This window comes from Eurosta solidaginis, chromosome 1 (assembly GCF_040869045.1).
Source record: "Eurosta solidaginis isolate ZX-2024a chromosome 1, ASM4086904v1, whole genome shotgun sequence".
In the NCBI taxonomy this organism is placed as follows: domain Eukaryota; kingdom Metazoa; phylum Arthropoda; class Insecta; order Diptera; family Tephritidae; genus Eurosta; species Eurosta solidaginis.
This window is the reverse complement of record NC_090319.1, coordinates 130309735-130332027: the sequence shown is the minus strand read 5'-3', so window position 1 is coordinate 130332027 and position 22293 is coordinate 130309735. Positions and strand designations below refer to the sequence as shown.

Here is a 22293-nt window from a genome sequence, read left to right as displayed (position 1 = left end):
TGTATTTTCTGTATTTTTATTACCTAATTGCACATTAATTAGAGAAATTATACAAATATTTTTCTCTAATTCGTGAATATCAAATTGAATTTATCTATCGAAAAACAAAACAGGATGTGATTTGTACGCTTAAAATATTGTAAATGTGCAGGAACAATATGTACAAGACGAACCAGTTTTTCGCGCATAACTTTTAAACGGATAAAAAAATTAACTTTCGCTTTCCGATTCTTGATGTAGACGTGAATACGCGTCTTTTGATACCTCACTAAAAAAAGGCCCAATTTTAGGGTGGTGCCCCTAATCTGCACAATTACCGTCAAGTTAAATGTTGCAAGTTTTGAGTTATCAGTAATATGCAATGTTCATTTAACGGAACTTTAAGTGACAGTACTCAAGCCAAGTCAAGTGTATGCTATGTATGAGTAAAGAGCGCTTAAGGCATTATTATTACGGCCTAATCCTCCTTCAACTTTTAAAATCGCTACATTGACCCCATGGGTCAACTATATACAGGTTGGCTCATCTGTAAAGCAACAAAATATGTCTGTTCAAATTGTCAAAATCTGTGTATTGGTGTTGGTGCGAATGGTATGGAATGGAAACATAAAACTTAGCAGTTTTTGTATGTGTAAGTAAAATATTGCCAATGTGTTGGTTTCATTTTGACTTTGCCATCTCCTTTTGACAATACCTTCGACCATGCAATGACATAAATAAAATGAGCTGATGAGATAAGCCAACCTGTACATAATTGAACCATGATTGACCCTCTGACAGACAATTAGAGATGATTCAACTAACTGGTAGTAACTAACCCCAGCTCACATCCAGTTTCGTACAGCTTTTCCTTTTCCGTATTATCTGTGAAAGAGGAAAGATGCCGGTTAGTCATATTTACAATGAAATATTTTTTTTTTTTGCTAATTAACTGTAAAGCTGCTTCGAATTGCTGGGTATACTAACAGTCGAATGTTATTTCATCGAAGTAAATCTTGTGTGGTAGAAAGTAGTATGTAAAATAAAAACTTGGGTGGAACCCTTCTCTATAGTGGTTGGTAAAATCTCACCAAGCCGTGGTCGGTTAATACGCATCAAAAATGTGAGGTGTCAAAAACGTTGTTTGGTAATTCTTTACTTTAGCCACAACTACTAAAACTCGGCCAAAAATATCTGGAGAGGTGTCAAACTACGTGTTTTGATCCCAGGACCACGAATCCGAAAGCGGAAAATCTAAATTTTATTTCTGACTATTACCTAAAATTTTATAATGCCTTATGCATTCAGGGTGCAGCAGTTTATATAATATACATGCTTGATAAACACCTTTTTAATCATTAATTACGTGAACAAAAGGTCGAGAATGGGTAATTCTTTATTTTAGCTCAAAACTGCTAAAACCCTTCCAAAAATGGGTAATAGCCTAGTTGAGGGGTCTACTGCTAATACTCTACAAAAAATGGTAATAGTGCAGTTTACGGTACCCACCGAAATTTGGGCCAAAATTTTCGGTAATAGTCTAGTTGAGGGGTCGACTGCTAATACGCTACCAAAAATAAAAAAAGGTAATAGTATAGTTGAGGGATCGACTGCTAATACGCTACCAAAAATATCGAGAGAGGTGTCAAACGACGCGTATTAATCTCGAGAACAAAAATCCGATGGCGGAAAATTTTATCTCTGTCCGGAGATATTTGCATTTGAAGTTGGCGATTTCCATGTGGTTGTTGTGTTTTTACCCCCAAAAAAAATAGTGCATCACCGTGGCGGTAGCCACGGTTATACCACACACCCGGATTTTCCGCCTTCGGATTATTAATACTGATGTCAAGACGCGTCGTTTGACACCTCTCGATATTTTTGGTAGCGTATTAGCAGTCGACCCCTCAACTAGACTATTACCAAAAAAAATAACCCTGGGCTACGCCCTGCCAAGTCCGGGTGTGTGGTATAACCGTGGCTACCGCCACGGTGATGCACAATTTTTTTTGTGGGTAACACACAACAACAACCACATGAAAATCGAAACTTCAACTGCAAATATCTCCGGACAAAGGAGAAATTTTTCTTTTCCGCCATCGGATTATTGTTCTCGAGATTATTACGCGTTTTTTAACACCTCGATAGTTTTTGGGTAGTAGTGGAGTTTACGGTACCAGCCCTAAAGTTGGGCTAAGATTTTCGAGTGAGGTATCAAAAGACGCGTATTAATCTCGAGAACAATAATCCGATGGCGGAAAAGAAAAATTTTATCTATATCTGGAGATTTTTGCAGTTGAAGTTGGCGATATTCATGTGGGTGTTGTTGTGTTTGTACCCACCCAAAAAATTGTGCATCACCGTGGCGGTAGCCACGGTTATACCACACACCCGGACTTGGCATGGCGTAGCTCAGGGTTATTTTTTATAAGCGCCGCCAAAGGCCGCCAACTCAGAAAGGTGTTCTGCGCAAAAATACTATGGATCCCACCCCCGGGTTCGGAGGGCAGTTGACCCCTCAACTAGACTATTACCAAAAAAAAATAACCCTGGGCTACGCCCTGCCAAGTCCGGGTGTGGTATAACCGTGGCTACCGCCACGGTGATGCACAATTTTTTTGTGGGTACAAACACAACAACAACCACATGAAAATCGCCAACTTCAACCGCAAATATCTCCGGACAGAGATAACATTTTTCTTTTCCGCCTTCGGATTATTGTTCTCGAGATTAATACGCGTCTTTTGATACCTCACTCGAAAATCTTAGCCCAACTTTAGGGTTGGTACCGTAAACTGCACTACTACCCAAAAAATATCGAGAGGTGTTAAAAAACGCGTAATAATCTCGAGAACAATAATCCGATGGCGGAAAAGAAAAATTTCACCTCTGTCTGGAGATATTTGCAGTTGAAGTTGGCGATTTTCATGTGGTTGTTGTTGTGTGTACCCACAAAAAAAAAATTGCATCACCGTGGCGGTAGCCACGGTTATACCACACACCCGGACTTGGCAGGGCGTAGCCCAGGGTTATTTGTTATAAGCGCGGCCGAAGGCCGCTAATGCATAAAGGTGTTCTGCGCAAAAATACTGTGGATGCCACCCCCGGTTTCGGAGGTACCCACGGGTCTTTTTCCGGTTTTTCTTTAATATCTTTTGAACAAGTTAAAATTTTATTTAAATTATTATCTACCTTCGGATTATTAATACTGATGTCAAGACGCGTCGTTTGACACCTCTCTCGATATTTTTGATAGCGTATTAGCAGTCGACCACTCAACTAGACTAATACCCAAAACTATTGGGAGAGGTGTCATAAGACGCGTTTTCGACCCAGGGCCACGAATCAGACGGATAAGCGCAATACAAAGCTTCAAAGCTTCCGCAACCCAATTGAACCTCACCTACATACGTGAGGCGATAATAGTCTAGATAGGAGTCGACTGCTAATATACGGGAAATTTTAAGAATAGCAGAGCAAGAGGGGGCTTTGCTGATCAGACATATGTGATTCAAGGGGTTGTGTAGCGCAATATATAGCTTCTCCAACCCAATTGTCAACCTCACCTTCGAGCGGCGAATCCCGTTTCACTAACAGACGAGGCTCTGGCGACCCAAAGTTCTTCATGGAACTTGGGGGTGGGGAGGAAGGGATGGCCTGAAGTTTCAATGTGGCCATATAAATCGTTCCCGAGATGTACGGACCAGCACCTTAATGGTGCTGTGTTACCGGAGCGTATCGGATCTGTATTCGACAAAGGACCATCACATCGATAACACTCCCCAAAGGCAGTCGGTTCTATGTACCGGAGCGACTCGGGATTTTTCCCGACCAAGGACTGTCATTTCAGTGTGACCCCATCTAATTTCTTTCGTCCCTCCCACAAATTGTCATCTTCCCAGCAGCTCCTTGCAGCAGGACTGCTCCATATTCTCTTACTCCGGGAAGGCATCGAATCCAATCCGGGTTCGTCTCCTGACTCCGGTCCTGAGAAATTTTTTTGCTGCATCTGCCGGAAAAGAATCTTTTTAGGACGGTCATACTCTGTTCAGTGTGTCTCGTGCAAGGGATGGTTGCATCAGGACAGGTTCTGGGCTTGATCCCAAAACCCGACGTCAACGTAACTTTTATAAATCTTTTGTGGTTCCTTGCTGTTCACGCCCAAGGGCGTCCCGTAGTCTACGCCTAAGCGCCCCCCCCCCCCCCCCACTACCTTCCAGCAGCCCCGCTGCTCATCAAGCCACAACAAGTACCCGATGCTGCTCGCGCCACACGGCGCCAACAACTCAAACAGCTGATACCACTCATAACTACTACCTTCGTAGTAGAGTTGGTAGCAATGCTGGGCATCAGCCCCTGTTGTCAGGTCGCAAACCCAAATCCGGGTACCCCAATGCTTGCCCAAGGACGCCCAGTCCCAGGGCCACAACAGCAATTGCGCCCTGGCCTTCCACAACCCAGGCGTAGTCACCCGTCACTTACCCCCAGAGTGGCGACGTCTCCCCTTATACACTTCAGAATTCTGCAGTTAAACTGAAATGGACTAACTGGGAAGATTACGGAGATAATCGATTTCATGAAGCGGCACAACATCCGTATTGCAGCGATTCAAGAGACTTAACTCACAGCAAGATCTGCATTGCAGACCTGCTCTGGGTATAAAGTCCACAGGAAAGACCGCGAGAGCGGAAATGGAGGCGGTCTCGCGTTTATCATACACCACTCTGTGCAATATTATATATTTGATCCTGGCATCGACCGCAGGGACAATGTCTTAGAACGTCAAGGCCTGTCTGTCCGGTCAGGCTATGCAAACCTAGAAATCATCAACATCTACATCCCTCCTGCCACCTGTTGCCCCATTGGATACCGCCCTAATATCAGGGCCTTACTGGCAACAATCGCATTATCTTAGGCGATTTCAATGTCCATCATGATCTATGGCACTCAAACTTGCGGGCGGACAGTAGGGGTGAGATGTTGGCGGATAAAATAGAAGAAACGACGTTCTGCACAATAAACGGAGACGCCCCACACGTATGGTAGGAAGCTGTCACAGCTCGCCAGATATCTCAATCGTGAGCACAGAACTCGTAAACTGCGTCAACTGGCAGCCGATGGTAATATTGGCATCCGACCACCTGCCCATACTTATTTCGCTTGAGCGTACCGCCGACTTCATCGTCACTGAAAAACGCACTTTCATAAACTTAAAAAAAGGAAAGTGGGAAGAATATAAATCCTTTACAGACAGCCGCTTTGCTGCCCTCCCTATTCCTACTGATGCCCCCCAAGGGAGCGTGCCTTCCGTAAGGTCATTAAATCCGCCTTGGCACATTTCATTCCCGCCGGGAGAATTCCCGAAATCCGGCCCCACTTTCCGGCGGAGGCCGGAAACTTAGCGAGAGAACGTGACCTTATAAGACAGCTTGATCCAGGCGACCCCCAAATAAGGGATATAAACCAACGCATCAGATTGCTTGTGGATGAACACAAGCGGGCGAAATGGGAGGAGCACCTAAGAGGTTGTACCCTCTCTACCGGTGTGGGTAAACTTTGGTCCACCGTAAAGTCCCTATCGAATCCGGCTAAGCACAAAGACAAAGTTTCCATCGCCTTTGGCGACAAAGTGCTGTCGGACGCGAAAAAATGCGCCAGCGCTTTCTGCCGACAATATATAATGCATCTTACAGTCGACAAAGATAGACGGAGAGCCAATAGACACGCACATAAACACAAATTCAGCGCGTCACCAATCCCCATCACCGGTAAAGAGGTTGAGGACGCCATTTGTCGTGCTAAACCATCCAAAGCAGTGGGCCCAGACGGCATAGCCATGCCGATGCTTAAAAGCCTAGGGAAAGAGGGTTTCAAATATTTAGCGCATGTCTTCAATCTGTCTCTTTCTACCTTTGTCATACCTGAGAAATGGAAAATGGCCAAGGTGATCCCGCTACTAAAGCCTGGGAAACCAGCTAACATAGGTGAGTCGTATCGTCCGATATCTCTCCTACCGCCAGTGACAAAGACGCTTGAAGCCATTTTGCTCCCTTATTTCCAAGCAAATTTGCAGCTAGCCCCTCATCAGCATGGCTTCAGAAAACTCCATAGCACTACCACCGCGCTAAATGCCAATAGCACCCAGATAAATTGCGGTTTAAATCAATACCCCCACCATAGAACAGTACCCGTAGCGCTAGACCTATTAAAAGCTTTTTGTACGGTCAACCATGGCTCATTACTGCAGGACCTGGAAGGGTCTAACCTTCCCCCATGTCTTAAAAGGTGGACCGCAAATTATCTGGGTGGTCGGCAGGCATCGGTGCAATTTGGAAACGAAACATCAAAACCAAGGAGAATTAAACAAGGGGTGCCACAGGGTGGTGTCCTATCCCCACTTTTGTTTAATTTCTACATATCTAAGCTACCTTCACCACCGGAAGGAGTCACAATCGTTTCCTACGCCGATGACTGCACAATAATGGCCACAGGCCCAGGCCCAAAGATCGATGCGCTATGCAATAAATATACGGCTACCTCCCTGATCTCTCCAGTTTTTTCGCCTCGCGAAACCTGGCATTATCACCGACTAAATCTTCCGCGACCTTATTTACAACATGGACGCCCCAAATGTCGACCATTTTGAACATCCACGTCGATGGCACTACGCTACCGACTGTCCTACACCCCAAAATCTTGGGAGTGACGTTAGATCAGGATCTACATTTTGGTGAGCACGCAGCCGCAATTCTTCCGAGAATTCAGAGCCGTAACAAAATCCTCAAATCCCTCGCTGGCAGTACTTGGGGAAAAGATAAAGAAACGCTCATGACTACATACAAAGCAATTAGCCAGCCGATTACGTGCTACGCGTCACCCATATGGTCGCCAAGCCTAAAAATCGCCCACTGGAAGAAAATACTGCTCTCAGAATCGCTACGGGCTGTCTTCTTATGTCCCCAGAACACCATCTGCATAATGAGGCGAGAATACTCCCCATCAGGGAGAGAAATGAGATGCTGACCAAACAGTTCCTGTTGAATACCCAGATACCTGGGCATCCCAACAGACATCTGATTGATGAACCAGCAACGCCTAGGGGCTTAAGGAGTCATCTCCGTAAGCATTTTGAGGAAATACGGCACTTGAAAACCCAGCCGTATGAAGTGAAAAAACACAAGCAGGTCCTTGGTGAACTCCATAAACAGGCGTCGGACCTTTATGCTGGGAATTGCCCGGTGAATCCAGTACTTAACGAAAATTATCCAAAACTTGCGGAAGAGGAACGCATACTCCCCAGGGAAACGCGTGTCACTCTTGCTCAACTTCGTTCTGGATACTGTAACAGGTTAAACTCTTACCTATCCAGAATCAACCCCGACATACAAAATGTATGCCCCGCTTGCAATGTGTCCCCACATGACACCAACCATCTCTTCAATTGTAATGTGGAACCAACGCCTCTTAACACCCCTTTCCTTATGGTCCACCCCTGTTGAAACGGCAAGTTTCCTTGGACTCCCGTTAGAGGATATTGATGACAATTTGTGATCGGTCGCGGCTATTAGGTGGGGCGAGCATTGCTACAACAACAACAACAACTCCCCAAAGTCTTCGGGGAGTAACCTAATCGCTACAACAACAACAACAACAACAACATGTATAATTTCCGTATAGTTTAAAAGCTATTTGTTAAAGTTTGCAAACTCCTATACCACTTTCACTTACAATTTGTGGTAGTTCTATACGACAGCACGACACTGCTAATACGCGTCCAAAAATATCGAGAGAGGTGTCAAACCCGTCTTGACATCAGTATCAATAATCCGAAACCGGAAAATAAAAATTTTAGCTCGTTCAAAAGATATTAACGAAAAACCGAAAAATGACCCGCGGGTACCTCCGAAACCGGGGGTGGTATCCATAGTATTTTGGCGCAGAACACCTTTCTGAGTTGGCGGCCTTCGGCCGCGCTTATAAAAAATAACCCTGGGTACGCCATGCCAAGTCCGGGTGTGTGTTATAACCGTGGCTACCGCCACGGTGATGCACAATTTTTTTTTGTGGGTACAAACACAACAACCACATGAAAATCGCCAACTTCAACTGCAAATATCTCCGGACAGAGATAAAATTTTTCTTTTCCGCTTTCGGATTATTGTTCTCGAAATTAATACGCGTCTTTTGATACCTCACTCGAAAATCTTGGTCCAACTTTAGGGTGGGTCCCTAAACTGCACTACTACCGCAGTGTCATGCTGTATAGAATTACCCAATTTGCAAATATTTTAATACTTTCATCCACATACACTTCAATTGCAATTTTGTATATTTAACATTTTATTTTTCAATTGTTTTTACTTAATATAATATCCGGTAGTAGTGCAGTTTACGGTACCCACCGAAATTTGGGCCAAGATTTTCGAGTGAGGTATAAAAAGACGCGTATTAATCTCGAGAACAACAATCCGAAGGCGGAAAAGAAAAATTTTATCTCTGTCCGGAGATATTTGCAGTTGAAGCTGGCGATTTTAATGTGGTTGTTGTTGTTTATACCCACAAAAAAAATTGTGCATCGCCGTGGCGGTAGTCAAAAGACGCGAAACTAATAATCCGAAAGCGGAAAAAAAAATTTTGTCTGTCCGGGGATATTTGCAGTTGAAGTAGGCGATTTTCATGTGGTTGTTGTGTTGTGCCCCCAAAAAAAATTGTGCTACCGCCACGGTTATACCACACACCCGGACTTGGCATAGCGTAGATCAGGGTTCTTTTTCATAAGCGCGGCCGAAAGCCGCCAACGCAGAAAGGTGTTCTGCGCAAAAATACTATGGATCCCACCTCGGTTTCGGAAGTACCCGCGGGTCTTTTTTCGGTTTTCGTTAATAACTTTTGAACGAGTTAAAATTTCCGCTTTCGGATTATTAATCCTGATGGCAAGACGCGTCGTTTGATACCTCTCTCGATATTTTTGGTAGCGTATTAGCAGTCGACCCCTCAACTAGACTAGAGGCGTTGGTTCCACAATACAGTTAAAGAGATCGTTGGTGTTGGTGTGCCCCCAGCGGTTTAGGGGGGTTGGAATATACCCGCGGTAGGTATGCCTGTCGTAAGAGGCGACAAAAATACCAAATTAATTTTTTTTTTTTTTGTATTTATTCACGGTCTTTAAGACCTAGTTTAAATTAAAAACGAAAAAGCTCATTACGAATTTAGTGATTTACAGTCTAAAAATAATTTTTCTTTAAACTTCTTAATATTTTTACAGCCTTTTATCTCATTTGGTTATTCATTATACATTTTATAACCTATATATTCTAAAGTCTTTTTAGCGAACTCAGTTCTTTACCATAGGCAGTCTTATATTTTTACTACTTCTAGTTTCATAGTTGTGAATTTCATGATTAAAATTTATTTTGTTGCCCAGGTACTTCGGAAGTATTCCTAATTTCACATGATGAATAAATTTGAATGTAAAGTAACTTATGAACTGTTTTACGCTCCCCAAGGCAGTCGGTTCTATGTACCGGAGCGACTCGGGATTTTTCCCGACCAAGGACTGTCATTTCAGTGTAACCCCATTTAATTTGTTTCGTCCCTCCCACAAATTGTCATCCTCCCAGCAGCTCCTTGCAGCAGGACTGCTCCATATTCTCTTGCTCCGGGAAGGTATCGAATCCAATCCGGGTCCGTCTCCTGACCCCGGTCCTGAGAAATGGTTTTGCTGCATCTGCCGGAAAAGAATCTTTTTAGGACGGTCATACTCTGTTCAGTGTGTCTCGTGTAAGGGATGGTTGCATCGGACAGGTTGTTCTGGGCTTGATCCCAAAACCCGACGTCCACGTAACTTTTATAAATCTTTTGTGGCTCCCTGCTGTTCATGCCCAAGGGCGCCTCGTAGTCTACGTCTAAGCGCCCCCCCATTACCTTCCAGCAGCCCCGCTGCTCAGCAAGCCACAACAAGTACCCGCTGCTGCTCGCGCCTTACGGCGCCAACAACTCGAAACAGCTGCTACCACTCATAACTACAATCTTCGTAGTAGAGTCGGAAGCAATGCTGAGCAACAGCCCCTGCCCCCGTCTTCTCCCCCCCTCTTTTCCGGCAGCAATCGTGTAGGTCAGGGAACCAGACTCTTAGTCCCTACCTCCGTTTGCACCGTTTGCCAGCACAGATTATATATGTTTGCGACATCCGCCCAATGCAGCTCCTGCCTTGGGTGGTGCCACTTTCCTAGATGTTCTGGTCTCCGCGACGGCAACCCCTCGACGGGTTTCATCGCGCCATGTTGCCAGGTCGCAAACCCAAATCATCCGGGTACCCCAATGCTTGCCCAAGGACGCCCAGTCCCAGGGCCACAACAGCAATTGCGTCCTGGCCTTCCTCAACCCAGGCGTAGTCACCCGTCACTTACCCCCAGAGTGGCGACGTCTCCCCTCATGCACTTCAGAATTCTGCAGTTAAACTGTAATGGACTAACTGGGAAGATTACGGAGATAGTCAATTTCATGAAGCGGCACAACATCCGCATTGCTGCGATTCAAGAGACTAAACTCACAGCACGATCTGCATTGCAGACCTGCTCTGGGTATAATGCCCACAGAAAAGATCGCGAGAGCGGAAATGGAGGCGGCCTCGCGTTTATAATACACCACTCTGTGCAATATCACATATTTGATCCTGGCATCGACCGCAGGGACAACGTCTTAGAACGTCAAGGCCTATCTGTCCGGTCAGGCGATGCAAACCTAGAAATCATCAACATCTACATCCCCCCTGCCACCTGTTGCCCCGGTGGATACCGCCCTAATATCAGAGCCTTACTCACTGGAAACAATCGCATTATTTTAGGCGACTTCAATGCCCATCATGATCTATGGCATTCAAATTTGCGGGCGGACAGTAGGGGCGAGATGTTGGCGGATCAAATAGAAGAAACGACGTTCTGCACAATAAACGGAGACGCCCCCACACGTATGGTAGGAAGCTGTCACAGTTCGCCAGATATCTCAATCGTGAGCGCAGAACTCGTAAACTGCGTCAACTGGCAGCCGATGGTATCATTGGCATCCGACCACCTGCCTATACTGGTTTCACTCGAGCGTACCGCCGACTTCATCGTCACCGAAAAACGCACTTTCATAAACTTTAAAAAAGGAAAGTGGGAAGAATATAAATCCTTTACAGACAACCTCTTTGCTGCCCTCCCTATCCCGACTGATGCCCGCCAAGGGGAGCGTGCCTTCCGCAAGGTCATTGAATCCGCCTCGGCACGTTTCATTCCCGCCGGGAGAATTCCCGAAATCCGGCCCCACTTCCCGGCGGAGGCCGCAAACTTAGCGAGAGAACGTGACCTTATAAGGCAGCTTGATCCAGGCAACCCCCAAATAAGGGATATAAACCAACGCATCAGATTGCTTGTGGATGAACACAAGCGGGCGAAATGGGAGGAGCACCTAAGAGGTTGTAACCTCTCTACCGGTGTGGGTAAACTTTGGTCCACCGTAAAGTCCCTACCGAATCCGACTAAGCACAAAGACAAAGTTTCCATCGCCTTTGGCGAAAAAGTGCTGTCGGATGCGAAAAAATGCGCGAGCGCTTTCTGCCGACAATATATAATGCATTCTACGGTCGAAAAAGTTAGACGGAGGGCCAACAGACACGCACATAAACACAAATTCAGCGCGTCACCAATCACCATCACCGCTAAAGAGGTTGAGGACGCCATTGGTCGCGCTAAACCATCCAAAGCAGTGGGCCCAGACGGCATAGCCATGCCGATGCTTAAAAGCCTAGGGAAAGAGGGTTTCAAATATTTAGCGCAGGTCTTCAACCTGTCTCTTTCCACCTTTGTCATACCCGAGAAATGGAGAATGGCCAAGGTGGTCCCGCTACTAAAGCCTGGTAAACCAGCTAACATAGGAGAGTCGTATCGTCCGATATCTATCCTATCGCCAGTAGCAAAGACGCTCGAAGCCATTTTGCTCCCTTATTTCCAAGCAAATTTGCAACTAGCCTCCCATCAGCATGGCTTCAGAAAACTCCATAGCACTACCTCCGCGCTAAATGCCATCAGCACCCAGATAAATTGCGGTTTAAATCAAAACCCCCACCATAGAACAGTACTCGTAGCGCTAGACCTATCAAAAGCTTTTGATACGGTCAACCATGGCTCGTTACTGCAAGACCTGGAAGGGTCTACCCTTCCCTCATGTCTTAAAAGGTGGACCGCAAATTATCTGGGTGGTCGGCAGGCATCGGTGCTATTTAGAAACGAAACATCAAAGCCAAGGAGAATTAAACAAGGGGTGCCACAGGGTGGTGTCCTATCCCCACTTTTGTTTAATTTCTACATATCTAAGCTACCTTCACCACCGGAAGGAGTCACAATCGTTTCCTACGCCGATGACTGCACAGTAATGGCCACAGGCCCAGGCCCACAGATCGATGAGCTATGCAATAAAATAAACGGCTACCTCCCTGATCTCTCCAGTTTTTTCGCCTCGCGAAACCTGGCATTATCACCGACTAAATCTTCCGCGACCTTATTTACAACATGGACGTCCCAAATGTCGACCATATTGAACATCCACGTCGATGGCTCTACGCTGCCGACTGTCCTACACCCCAAAATCTTGGGTGTGACGTTTGATCATGATCTACATTTTGGTGAGCACGCAGCCGCAATTGTTCCGAGAATTCAGAGCCGTAACAAAATCCTCAAATCCCTTGCTGGCAGTACCTGGGGAAAAGATAAAGAAACGCTCATGACTACATACAAAGCAATTAGCCAGCCGATTACGTGCTACGCGTCACCCATATGGTCGCCAAGCCTAAAAATTACCCACTGGAAGAAGCTACAGGCCTGCCAAAATACTGCTCTCAGAATTGCCACGGGCTGTCTTCTTATGTCCCCAGAACACCATCTACATAATGAGGCGAGAATACTCCCCATCAGGGAAAGAAACGAGATGCTGACCAAACAGTTCCTGTTGAATACCCAGAAACCTGGGCATCCCAACAGACATCTGATTGACGAGCCAGCACCGCCTAGGGGCTTAAGGAGTCATCTCCGTAAGCATTTTGAGGAAATACGGCATCTGAGAACACAGCCGTATGAAGCGAAAAAACATAAGCAGGTCCTTGGTGAACTCCACAAACAGGCGTCGGACCTTTATGCCGGGAATTGCCCGGTGAACCCAGTACTCAAAGTAAAGTATCCAAAACTTGCGGAAGAGGAACGCATACTCCCCAGGGAAACGCGTGTCACTCTGGCTCAACTTCGTTCTGGATACTGTAACAGGTTAAACTCTTACCTATCCAGAATCAACCCCGACATACAAAATGTATGCCCCGCTTGCAATGTGTCCCCACATGACACCAACCATCTCTTTAATTGTAATGTGGAACCAACGCCTCTAACACCCCTTTCCCTATGGTCCACCCCTGTTGAAACAGCAAGTTTCCTTGGACTCCCGTTAGAGGATATTGATGACAGTTTGTGATCGGTCGCGTCTGTTAGGTGGGGCGAAGCACTGCTACAACAACAACAACAACAACTGTTTTATACTAAGCCAGTTTAACATATTTAACATTGTACATCTAGGTGTTCTATTCGAACATCTTAAAATTAATCGCATTGCCTTGTTTTGCTGTATTTGAAGTTTTTTTTTATCTGTGTATCGTTTGCTAATAGTAGAATTGTAGAACAGTATATAAAATGTGGTTCAATGATCGATCTGTATACTAATATTTTATGACGTTGTTTAATATATTCTAATGAATTTACCGCAAATCCTCTTATATGCAACCTTCTGCAAGTTCGAATCACTAAACTGTTGAATAAATAACTCCAATATTGAATAACGGAAAAATGGCCTTTATTAAAGTACTTCACAATAACACTTATAGCTTGCTTAATTAAACCAAACTGCTTGATAGCTTAAATGAAACTGATTCTCGCCTCCACTGATGTCTCCCTTTTATACTGTCCGACCTCCTCGTTGCATATTTCTAGGCTTTTCTAATACCAAAACTTACTAGTTAGTTACAAATTTCTCAGCTACAACTACAGATGTATAATTTTTATAGCTTCTCTCATACCCCACGCGCTTGTATGTGTGAGCGACACTTCCACAATCACAGTTGCATACCTTTAGGAGCATTTCAGATAAGATATCTGCATGTGCTTGTACGTTGCTCTCAACTGCGTGTACCTACATATATGTAGACATAATGATTGATTCGTTTATGTAGATACATAATGATTGATTTATTGATGTGCATGCAAGGCGCTGCTTAGCTTCGGCTTAGAGATGGCAGCAAGCCTTGGTTTTGCTAATACTCGTAACACTGCCCTCCACCTAAGTCTGATCGTCCCGATCAAACAAATCTCCCGATCTAAACGCCGCTAGCATCTCCAAATGTACCACTCTTCTACTCCGTGGTTTCCCAGTGGTTTGTATGCGGTAGATGGTATCACTGATCTCCACAACTTTTACGGGCCTTCCCAACTGCACCGAATCTTGGATGGAACATCTTTCCGCCGGTGAGGGTCGTATAACAGTACCAAATCTCCCTCCAAGAAACCTTCCGAATTATTGTTCTCATCGTACCTGCGTTTCATCTTACTACTCATTATCCTTGATCGTTCCCTCGCACTCTGTTGTTTGGCCAATGAACTACTTTGTATGACGGTTTGGTTTCACATACTCAGTATCGTTCCGACGTTTCCCAACAGAAGTGCGCGCTGGCTTGACACCACCCTTGTATTCTTTCTGGAAAATTCTTTCAGTCGTTTTAGTGCGCCCATTAGGTTTTGTCAATGCCAGCGTTTCTCTCGCAGGTACTTTTGATTTCGCTTTATTTGGCCCATTCGATCCATCAACCTTTGCTCGATCTACTTTCCTTGACTTTCGTGGTCTCTGTCGAATCTTCTCCACCAGTACCCGATTACTGCTGAACCCTTTCTCCAAACTAAAGTTAAGTGGTATATCCTGGTTTTTATAGCGCATAATCTTTCTCCGCATATCGATCCTGATGGCATGGTCAACTAAGAAGTCCACTCCCAATATGACTTCATCAACAATTTCCGCCACAATGAATTTGTGTAGAACCATGAACTTTCCAAATTATACCTCACATACCACTTCTCCTTGGTTTTGGTTATACTCGCCAGTGACCGTACGCAACCTTGCACCAGGTAACGGTTTTACTCTCCTGTTGACCAAGTCAGATCGGATTAAGGAATGAGATGCGCCCGTATCTACAGTCAGTACACGCTCCTTGCCATCCCGCTTTCCTTCGACGGCAAGACTGCCCGATTTTCTTCCAATTTGCGACACAGATATCACAGGACGGACATTCAATAGCTGGGGCAAGTTTTCGTTCTTTACACCTGACACGCTCTTGCTCATCTCCTCCAGCTTTGCGGTTAAGGCCACCCACATTGTTGGAACTATTAGGACCAAGATCGCAATGACGTGCAATGTGACCGGGCTTCCCGCATTTGAAGCATTTGATAACTCCACTCCGCTTTTGCAACCCTTTCAGCACCTCCAATATTGCGTCTACCCACCTTCCTTTCTACTTCCACGCGATGAGCTTTGTACGCTGGCTTACTCAATAGTGAGGCTGTTGTTATTGTTGTTGTTGTAGCAATGCTCGCCCCACCTAATAGCCGCAACCGATCACAAATTGTCATCAATATCCTCTAACGGGAGTCCAAAGAAACTTGCCGTTTCAACAGGGGTGGACCATAAGGAAAGGGGTGTTAGAGGCGTTGGTTCCACATTACAATTAAAGAGATGGTTGGTGTCATGTGGGGACACATTGCAAGCGGGGCATACGTTTTGTATGTCGGGGTTGATTCTGGATAGGTAAGAGTTTAACCTGTTACAGTATCCAGAACAAAGTTGAGCAAGAGTGACACGCGTTTCCCTGGGGAGTATGCGTTCCTCTTCCGCGAGTTCTGGATATTTTTCTTCAAGTACTGGATTCACCGGGCAATTCCCGACATAAAGGTCCGACGCCTGTCTATGGAGTTCACCAAGGACCTGCTTGTGTTTTTTCGCTTCATACGGCTGGGTTCTCAGGTGCCGTATTTCCTCAAAATGCTTACGGAGATGACTCCTTAGGCCCCTAGGCGGTGCTGGTTCGTCAATCAGATGTCTGTTGGGATGCCCAGGTTTCTGGGTATTCAACAGAAACTGTTTGATCAGCATCTCATTTCTCTCCCTGATGGGGAGTATTCTCGCCTCATTATGCAGATGGTGTTCTGAGGACATAAGAAGACAGCCCGTGGCGATTCTGAGAGCAGTATTTTGGCAGGCCTGTAGTTTCTTCCAGTGGGTGGTTTTTAGGCTTGGCGACCATATGGGTGACGCGTAGCACGTAATCGGCTGGCTAATTGCTTTGTATGTGGTCAAGAGCGTTTCTTTATCTTTTCCCCAGGTACTGCCAGCAAGGGATTTGAGGATTTTATTACGGCTCTGAATTCTTGGAACAATTGCGGTTGCGTGCGCACCAAAATGTAGATCCTGATCAAACGTCACACCCAAGATTTTAGGGTGTAGGACAGTCGGTAGCGTAGTGCCATCGACGTGGATGTTCAATATGGTCGACATTTGGGGCGTCCATGTTGTAAATAAGGCCGCGGAAGATTTAGTCGGTGAGAATGCCAGGTTTCGCGAGGCGAAAAAACTGGAGAGATCAGGGAGATAGCCGTTTATTTTATTGCATAGCTCATCGATCTCTGGGCCTGGGCCTGTGGCCATTATTGTGCAGTCATCGGCGTAGGAAACGATTGTGACTCCTTCCGGTGGTGAAGGTAGCTTAGATATGTAGAAATTAAACAAAAGCGGGGATAGGACATCACCCTGTGGCACCCCTTGTTTACTTCTCCTTTGTTTTGATGTTTCGTTTCTGAATTGCACCGATGCCTGCCGACCACCCAGATAATTTGCGGTCCACATTTTAAGACATGGGGGAAGGGTAGACCCTTCCAGGTCTTTCAGTAACGAGCCATGGTTGACCGTATCAAAAGCTTTTGATAGGTCTAGCGCTACGAGTACTGTTCTATGGTGGGGGTATTGATTCAAACCGCAATTTATCTGGGTGCTAATGACATTTAGCGCGGAGGTAGTGCTATGGAGTTTTCTGAAGCCATGCTGATGAGGGGCTAGCTGCAAATGTGCTTGGAAATAAGGGAGCAAAATGACTTCAAGCGTCTTTGCCACTGGCGATAGGAGAGATATCGGCCGGTATGACTCACCTACGTTAGCTGGTTTCCCAGGCTTTAGTAGCGGGACCACCTTGGCCATTTTCCATTTCTCGGGTATGACAAAGGTGGAAAGAGACAGGTTAAAGACATGCGCTAAATATTTGAAACCCTCTTTCCCTAGGTTTTTAAGCATCGGCATGGCTATGCCGTCTGGGCCCACTGCTTTGGATGGTTTAGCGCGACCGATGGCGTCCTCAACCTCTCTAGCGGTGATAGTAATTGGTGACGCGCTGAATTTGTGTTTATGTGCGTGTCTATTGGCTCTCCGTCTATCTTTGTCGACCGTAGGATGCATTATATATTGTCGGCAGAAAGCGCTCGCGCATTTTTTCGCACCCGACAGCACCTTATCGCCAAAGGCGATGGAAACTTTGTCTTTGTGCTTAGTCGGATTCGATAGGGACTTTACGGTGGACCAAAGTTTACCAACACCGGTAGAGAGGTTACAACCTCTTAGGTGCTCTTCCCATTTCGCCCGCTTGTGTTCGTCCACAAGCAATCTGATGCGTTGGTTTATATCCCTTATTTGGGGGTCGCCTGGATCAAGCTGTCTTATAAGGTCGCGTTCCCTCGCTAAGCTCGCGGCCTCCGCCGGGAAGTGGGGCCGGATTTCGGGAATTCTCCCGGCGGGAATGAAATGTGCCGAGGCGGATTCAATGACCTTACGGAAGGCACGCTCCCCTTGGCTGTCTGTAGCAGATTTATATTCTTCCCACTTTCCTTTTTTGAAGTTTATGAAAGTGCGTTTTTCGGTGACGATGAAGTCGGCGGTATGCTCGAACGAAATATAGTGAGGCTGTTTCCTGAGTCAGTGCATGCGATACCGTTTCCACATCTCGTATGCCATTTATGATTTTTACCCTTTCAGTGTATTCCACGGGTGCGTCCGCATTTGCAAGATGAGCCAATCTTTCAATATCTGAAGCAAACTCCTGCAATGTCTTATTTGCTTTTTGGTAGCGGTTTTGCAACTCAATTTGGAGTATCTGTTTTCTATGCTCGCTTCCATAACGTCGTTCTACAGCACCCATCAATGCTTCATAACTGTTCCTTTCGTACTCTGGAATCGTCTGTAAGATTTCCGCTGCAGGCCCTTTCAATGCCACGAACAGTGCAGCAACTTTATTTTCCGCACTCCAGTTGTTCACTGCGGCGGTCTTCTCAAACTGTAGCTTGAAGACCTGGAAAGGAACAGAACCCTCAAAGGATGGTGTCTTTACCTTTGGATTACTCGTTGAAAATGCTGGGCGATTAAGTTGCAATTCCTGTATACGACCTCTCAAAGCATCCACCTCTGCCTCGAATTCAATTGCTTCAATTTTAGATGTTATTTCTATGATGATGATGATGATGATGATGATGATGATGATGAATTAAATGTAGTGCCTTGTACTGTGATACATGTTATAAAAAGCGTGTATTGATATTTTTCCGACATAATTTGTAAGTTTTTTAACTCCGTTATATTTATTTATTTATTTATTTATTTATTATTACGGTCTTTAAGACCTAGTTTAGGTTAAAATAATATTTTTTACTTTTTCAACAGGTATTATTGTTGAAATTTTCCAGTAACTAGGTACAATACCGCTGTTTAAGGATTCGTTAATTATGTCTTTGTAGAAATTAGCAGTATATGTCATGGCATCTTTAACGACACCCTCCGATAAAAGCTTGTCGCCGCCATATTTGTTTTTAAGTGATTTTGTGATAATAATAATATCGTCCACTACAATGTCAGTAAATTTAAATGTTTCAAATGGATTACTATGATTTGCGCTTATTTCATCCCCATTTACAATTTCTTCGATGCTATCATTAATTTCAACAATACTTTGTATAAAAAAGTTATTTAGGGCATTAGCTATATCATATTCATTTTCCAGGCATTCACCGTTAATTACAATTTTAGTGATATGTTTTTTAACATCATTAAGCTCGACGAGGTCTTTTAGACACTTCCACATACGTTTCATATCGCCATTGATATGATTTACTCTATCTTCCATGTATTTCTTTTTTTTATAAATTATGGTTCTTTTATATATTTTCTTAATGACGTTATATTCGCCCAAAATCCAGTATTTCGAGCAGTTTTATAAGATTCTATTTTTCTTTTATGCAGGTTTGTTAATTCCGGTCGTACCACTTATTTCTTATCTGTATTTGGGTCCTCTTTATATAAGTCAGTGCTTGCATAGCCACAGTTACAACTTCGTTTAGGGCTTTAGTTTTAGTTTCTACTCCGGAAATTGACATAAAGCTGAAATCGCATGTTCGTAGCAAAGTTAAAAGATTTTCAGCACTATAGTACTCCCAACATGTAACAGTAGCATACCTTCTCATTTTACAAAGCTTTGTTGTTGGCACTTCGAAGTGGATTGTCTCATGGTCAGAAATGCGATGTTCACCTATATTTACTGCTTTAACTTTATCATTGTTACTGAATAGCAAATCAATTCTTGTAGACGAGTACTCTGTTATCCTTGTGTCGAAGTTTATCCTTTGTATCATTGCCATTTGTGCAAATAAACTTGTTAGCTGGTTTGAGTATGTTGACGATACATTTACATTGATATTAAAATCTCCAATTATTAAATTATTATCCGCCTCCTTGAGATGTTCAGTGATGATTTCATTTAGATAAGTAATAAAGGTGGAGTCACTGCTACTTGGTGAGTGATATAGTACACCGATTTTCCATTTTAACGCGCATTTGTTTATTTTTACAATAATGCACCACACATTCATGTTGATAGCTTTATTACAAACTATGCTAAATTGTATATTTTCATTCACATACATGACAACACCGCCAGTGTGCCTACTTTGAGAGTCGCAACGAATGCATTTGTATGTCGGAATACTAAGTTCAGAATCCAAGATATGTTCTGTTGTACACGTTTCCGTACATAACACAATACTTGGTCTTCTTATTTCAATAAGACGTTCCAGCTCGATTTTATTCGCTATGATACTACTAATATTAAGATAAATGCATTCCAAGTTGTATATATTGCTATCTCGATTTAAATAATATTTTGACTTTTGCGCTGCTGTAAGGATTTTCTTTGGTTGCTAATAAACAACTTTCCTTTTCCTTGCATCTAGTTTTTGTTTGTATACGGGACAAGTTCTATCCAGAGTATCATGGTTTTCGTCAAGTCCTAGATTCAGCTCCTTGTTTGCTCGTATGCAGTTAATGCATTTGTTTACTGCATCCTTTATGCATTGTGTATGTTTATGCTCACCCAAGCATTTTGTGCATACTTCCTTTTCCTTGCAGTCAGCCGCTTTGTGATTGAAGCCTTTGCATTTAAAACAACACAATACCTGCACTGCATCATATACTCGGCAACGTTCCCAACCTACATTAAGCCTCTCTCCAGCTAGTACATTTGTGAACGCTTCAACATTCATTTCTATCACAGCATTATAATAGTTTTTCGCGTTCTTTTTCACTTCATAGTGCTTAACAATTTTGATGTCCGTTTCACTTAAACAAATGTTTTGTCGTTTAATTCTTTGCACCAGTTCCTCGTCGCTATATTTAAAATTTATACCAGTCACCATGACTGCTGGTTTCACTTTTTTGGGAATCTTAACCTCATAGTTATTTCCCAGATTGTTCTCAATGGCATTTTTTATTTTGTCACGCTCATGGTCATTTTCGCTTTCAACAATAACAACTCCGCTTTGCCTTGCTACTATATTAGTTATTTGCAGCCCTTTAGGATCAACTTTCGAGTTTAGGTCAGTTTTGGTTATTTCTATATTTTGCTTTTTATTCGGCTTGACAATTAGGGGATGATTCTTTCTAATGTCTGGTAACACTTCTTTTTTTTGTCCATCATTTTTTGTTATCGCTGCGTATGACACTTTGGCTTCAACACTATTAACATTTTTCTTTATTTCATTGCACATTTTTTTATTCTCTTTACTTATTTCTTCAATCATTTTCTTATTGTCATCCTTGTTTGTTTTCAACTCATCACAGACCTGCTCGCTGCTTCGCTTGAAGCCTTCAGCAATTTCCCGTATTTTGTTTACTTCTACAACACTCTTTTCGCATGATTCTTGCGCTTTTTGCATTGCCTTAATTCTGTCGCTAAATGCAACTTCCACTGCTTTTAAAACTTGCTTTATTTCTTTTTCATGTTTCTTGAGAGCATTATCAAATTCATTCCTGTACTCAGATAGTTGTTTGCCATTTTTGCTCACTACCATCTGCATGTCTTTTAGAATGTCATCTACGTTATGCACATACTGCACACAATCATTACACATAAATCTAAGCATTTCACATTCGTCTAATTTATTAACACTGTATTGGTCTATGCCAGAGCATTTTGGTGCTAAATGATAATATCTCCCACATACCCCTTCGCAACGAATTTTTGACACTTCTCCACGTATTGTACTTTTGCACTTGTCGCATTTACTCTCCATTTTTTATACAGAATGAATATATGTATATATATGTATCAAACTTTGTAAGTGTATGCGTTTTGCTTTCTTTATTTAGAGTCACTTTCTCGCAAATATATTAAATTTAAAAAATCAAACTTTATTTGGTATAATATTCTTGAAACCAACTTCTGCTTCCGCTTTTTGAGTCTCTGTCTCACACATTATTTATTCTTAAAAAGTATTTGAATATAGTTTTACCATTTTAAAATGTAAAATTCAAGGAGCAGAAATAAACACAACCGTACCGTTTTTTTTTTTTGCATACATACATAACTCTGTAATAGCGCCAAACAAATTCACTTAAGTGAATAGCGACGTAAGCAAATGCGCAAATACTTTTAATTCGTACAGTGTTCAGGGTTGCCACCCAGCTAACATATATTAAGGTGACCAGGTGCGTCAAAGTTGTTTTCGATATTGGATCTGGTGTCTTCGCTTGGGTAATATGCCAAACATTACTCCTCCCGCAGTAAAACGTCGTCTGAGCAAGGGCTCCCCCGCCGCGAAAACACAAAAAGTTGATGGGGCTGCAGCTATCTCCCTCTCAGCAGTGTACAACACCCTGAAG

At 43.7% G+C, this 22293-nt stretch overlaps 1 protein-coding gene across 2 annotated transcripts in view; it reads left to right on the top strand.

The window, feature by feature from the left end:
• Positions 1–789: 789 nt before the first annotated feature.
• The window catches only part of RpS27 (ribosomal protein S27), a 60420-nt gene continuing 38916 nt past the window's right edge, over positions 790–22293 (top strand). The window contains exon 1 of one of the 2 annotated variants that reach the window (XM_067759832.1): positions 790–886. In XM_067759832.1, the coding sequence (XP_067615933.1) occupies positions 881–886 (6 nt within the window). In that variant the 5' untranslated portion in view covers positions 790–880. Of the gene's footprint in view, positions 957–22293 lie in introns of both variants that reach the window. The other variant, XM_067759831.1, reaches the window with a different exon arrangement.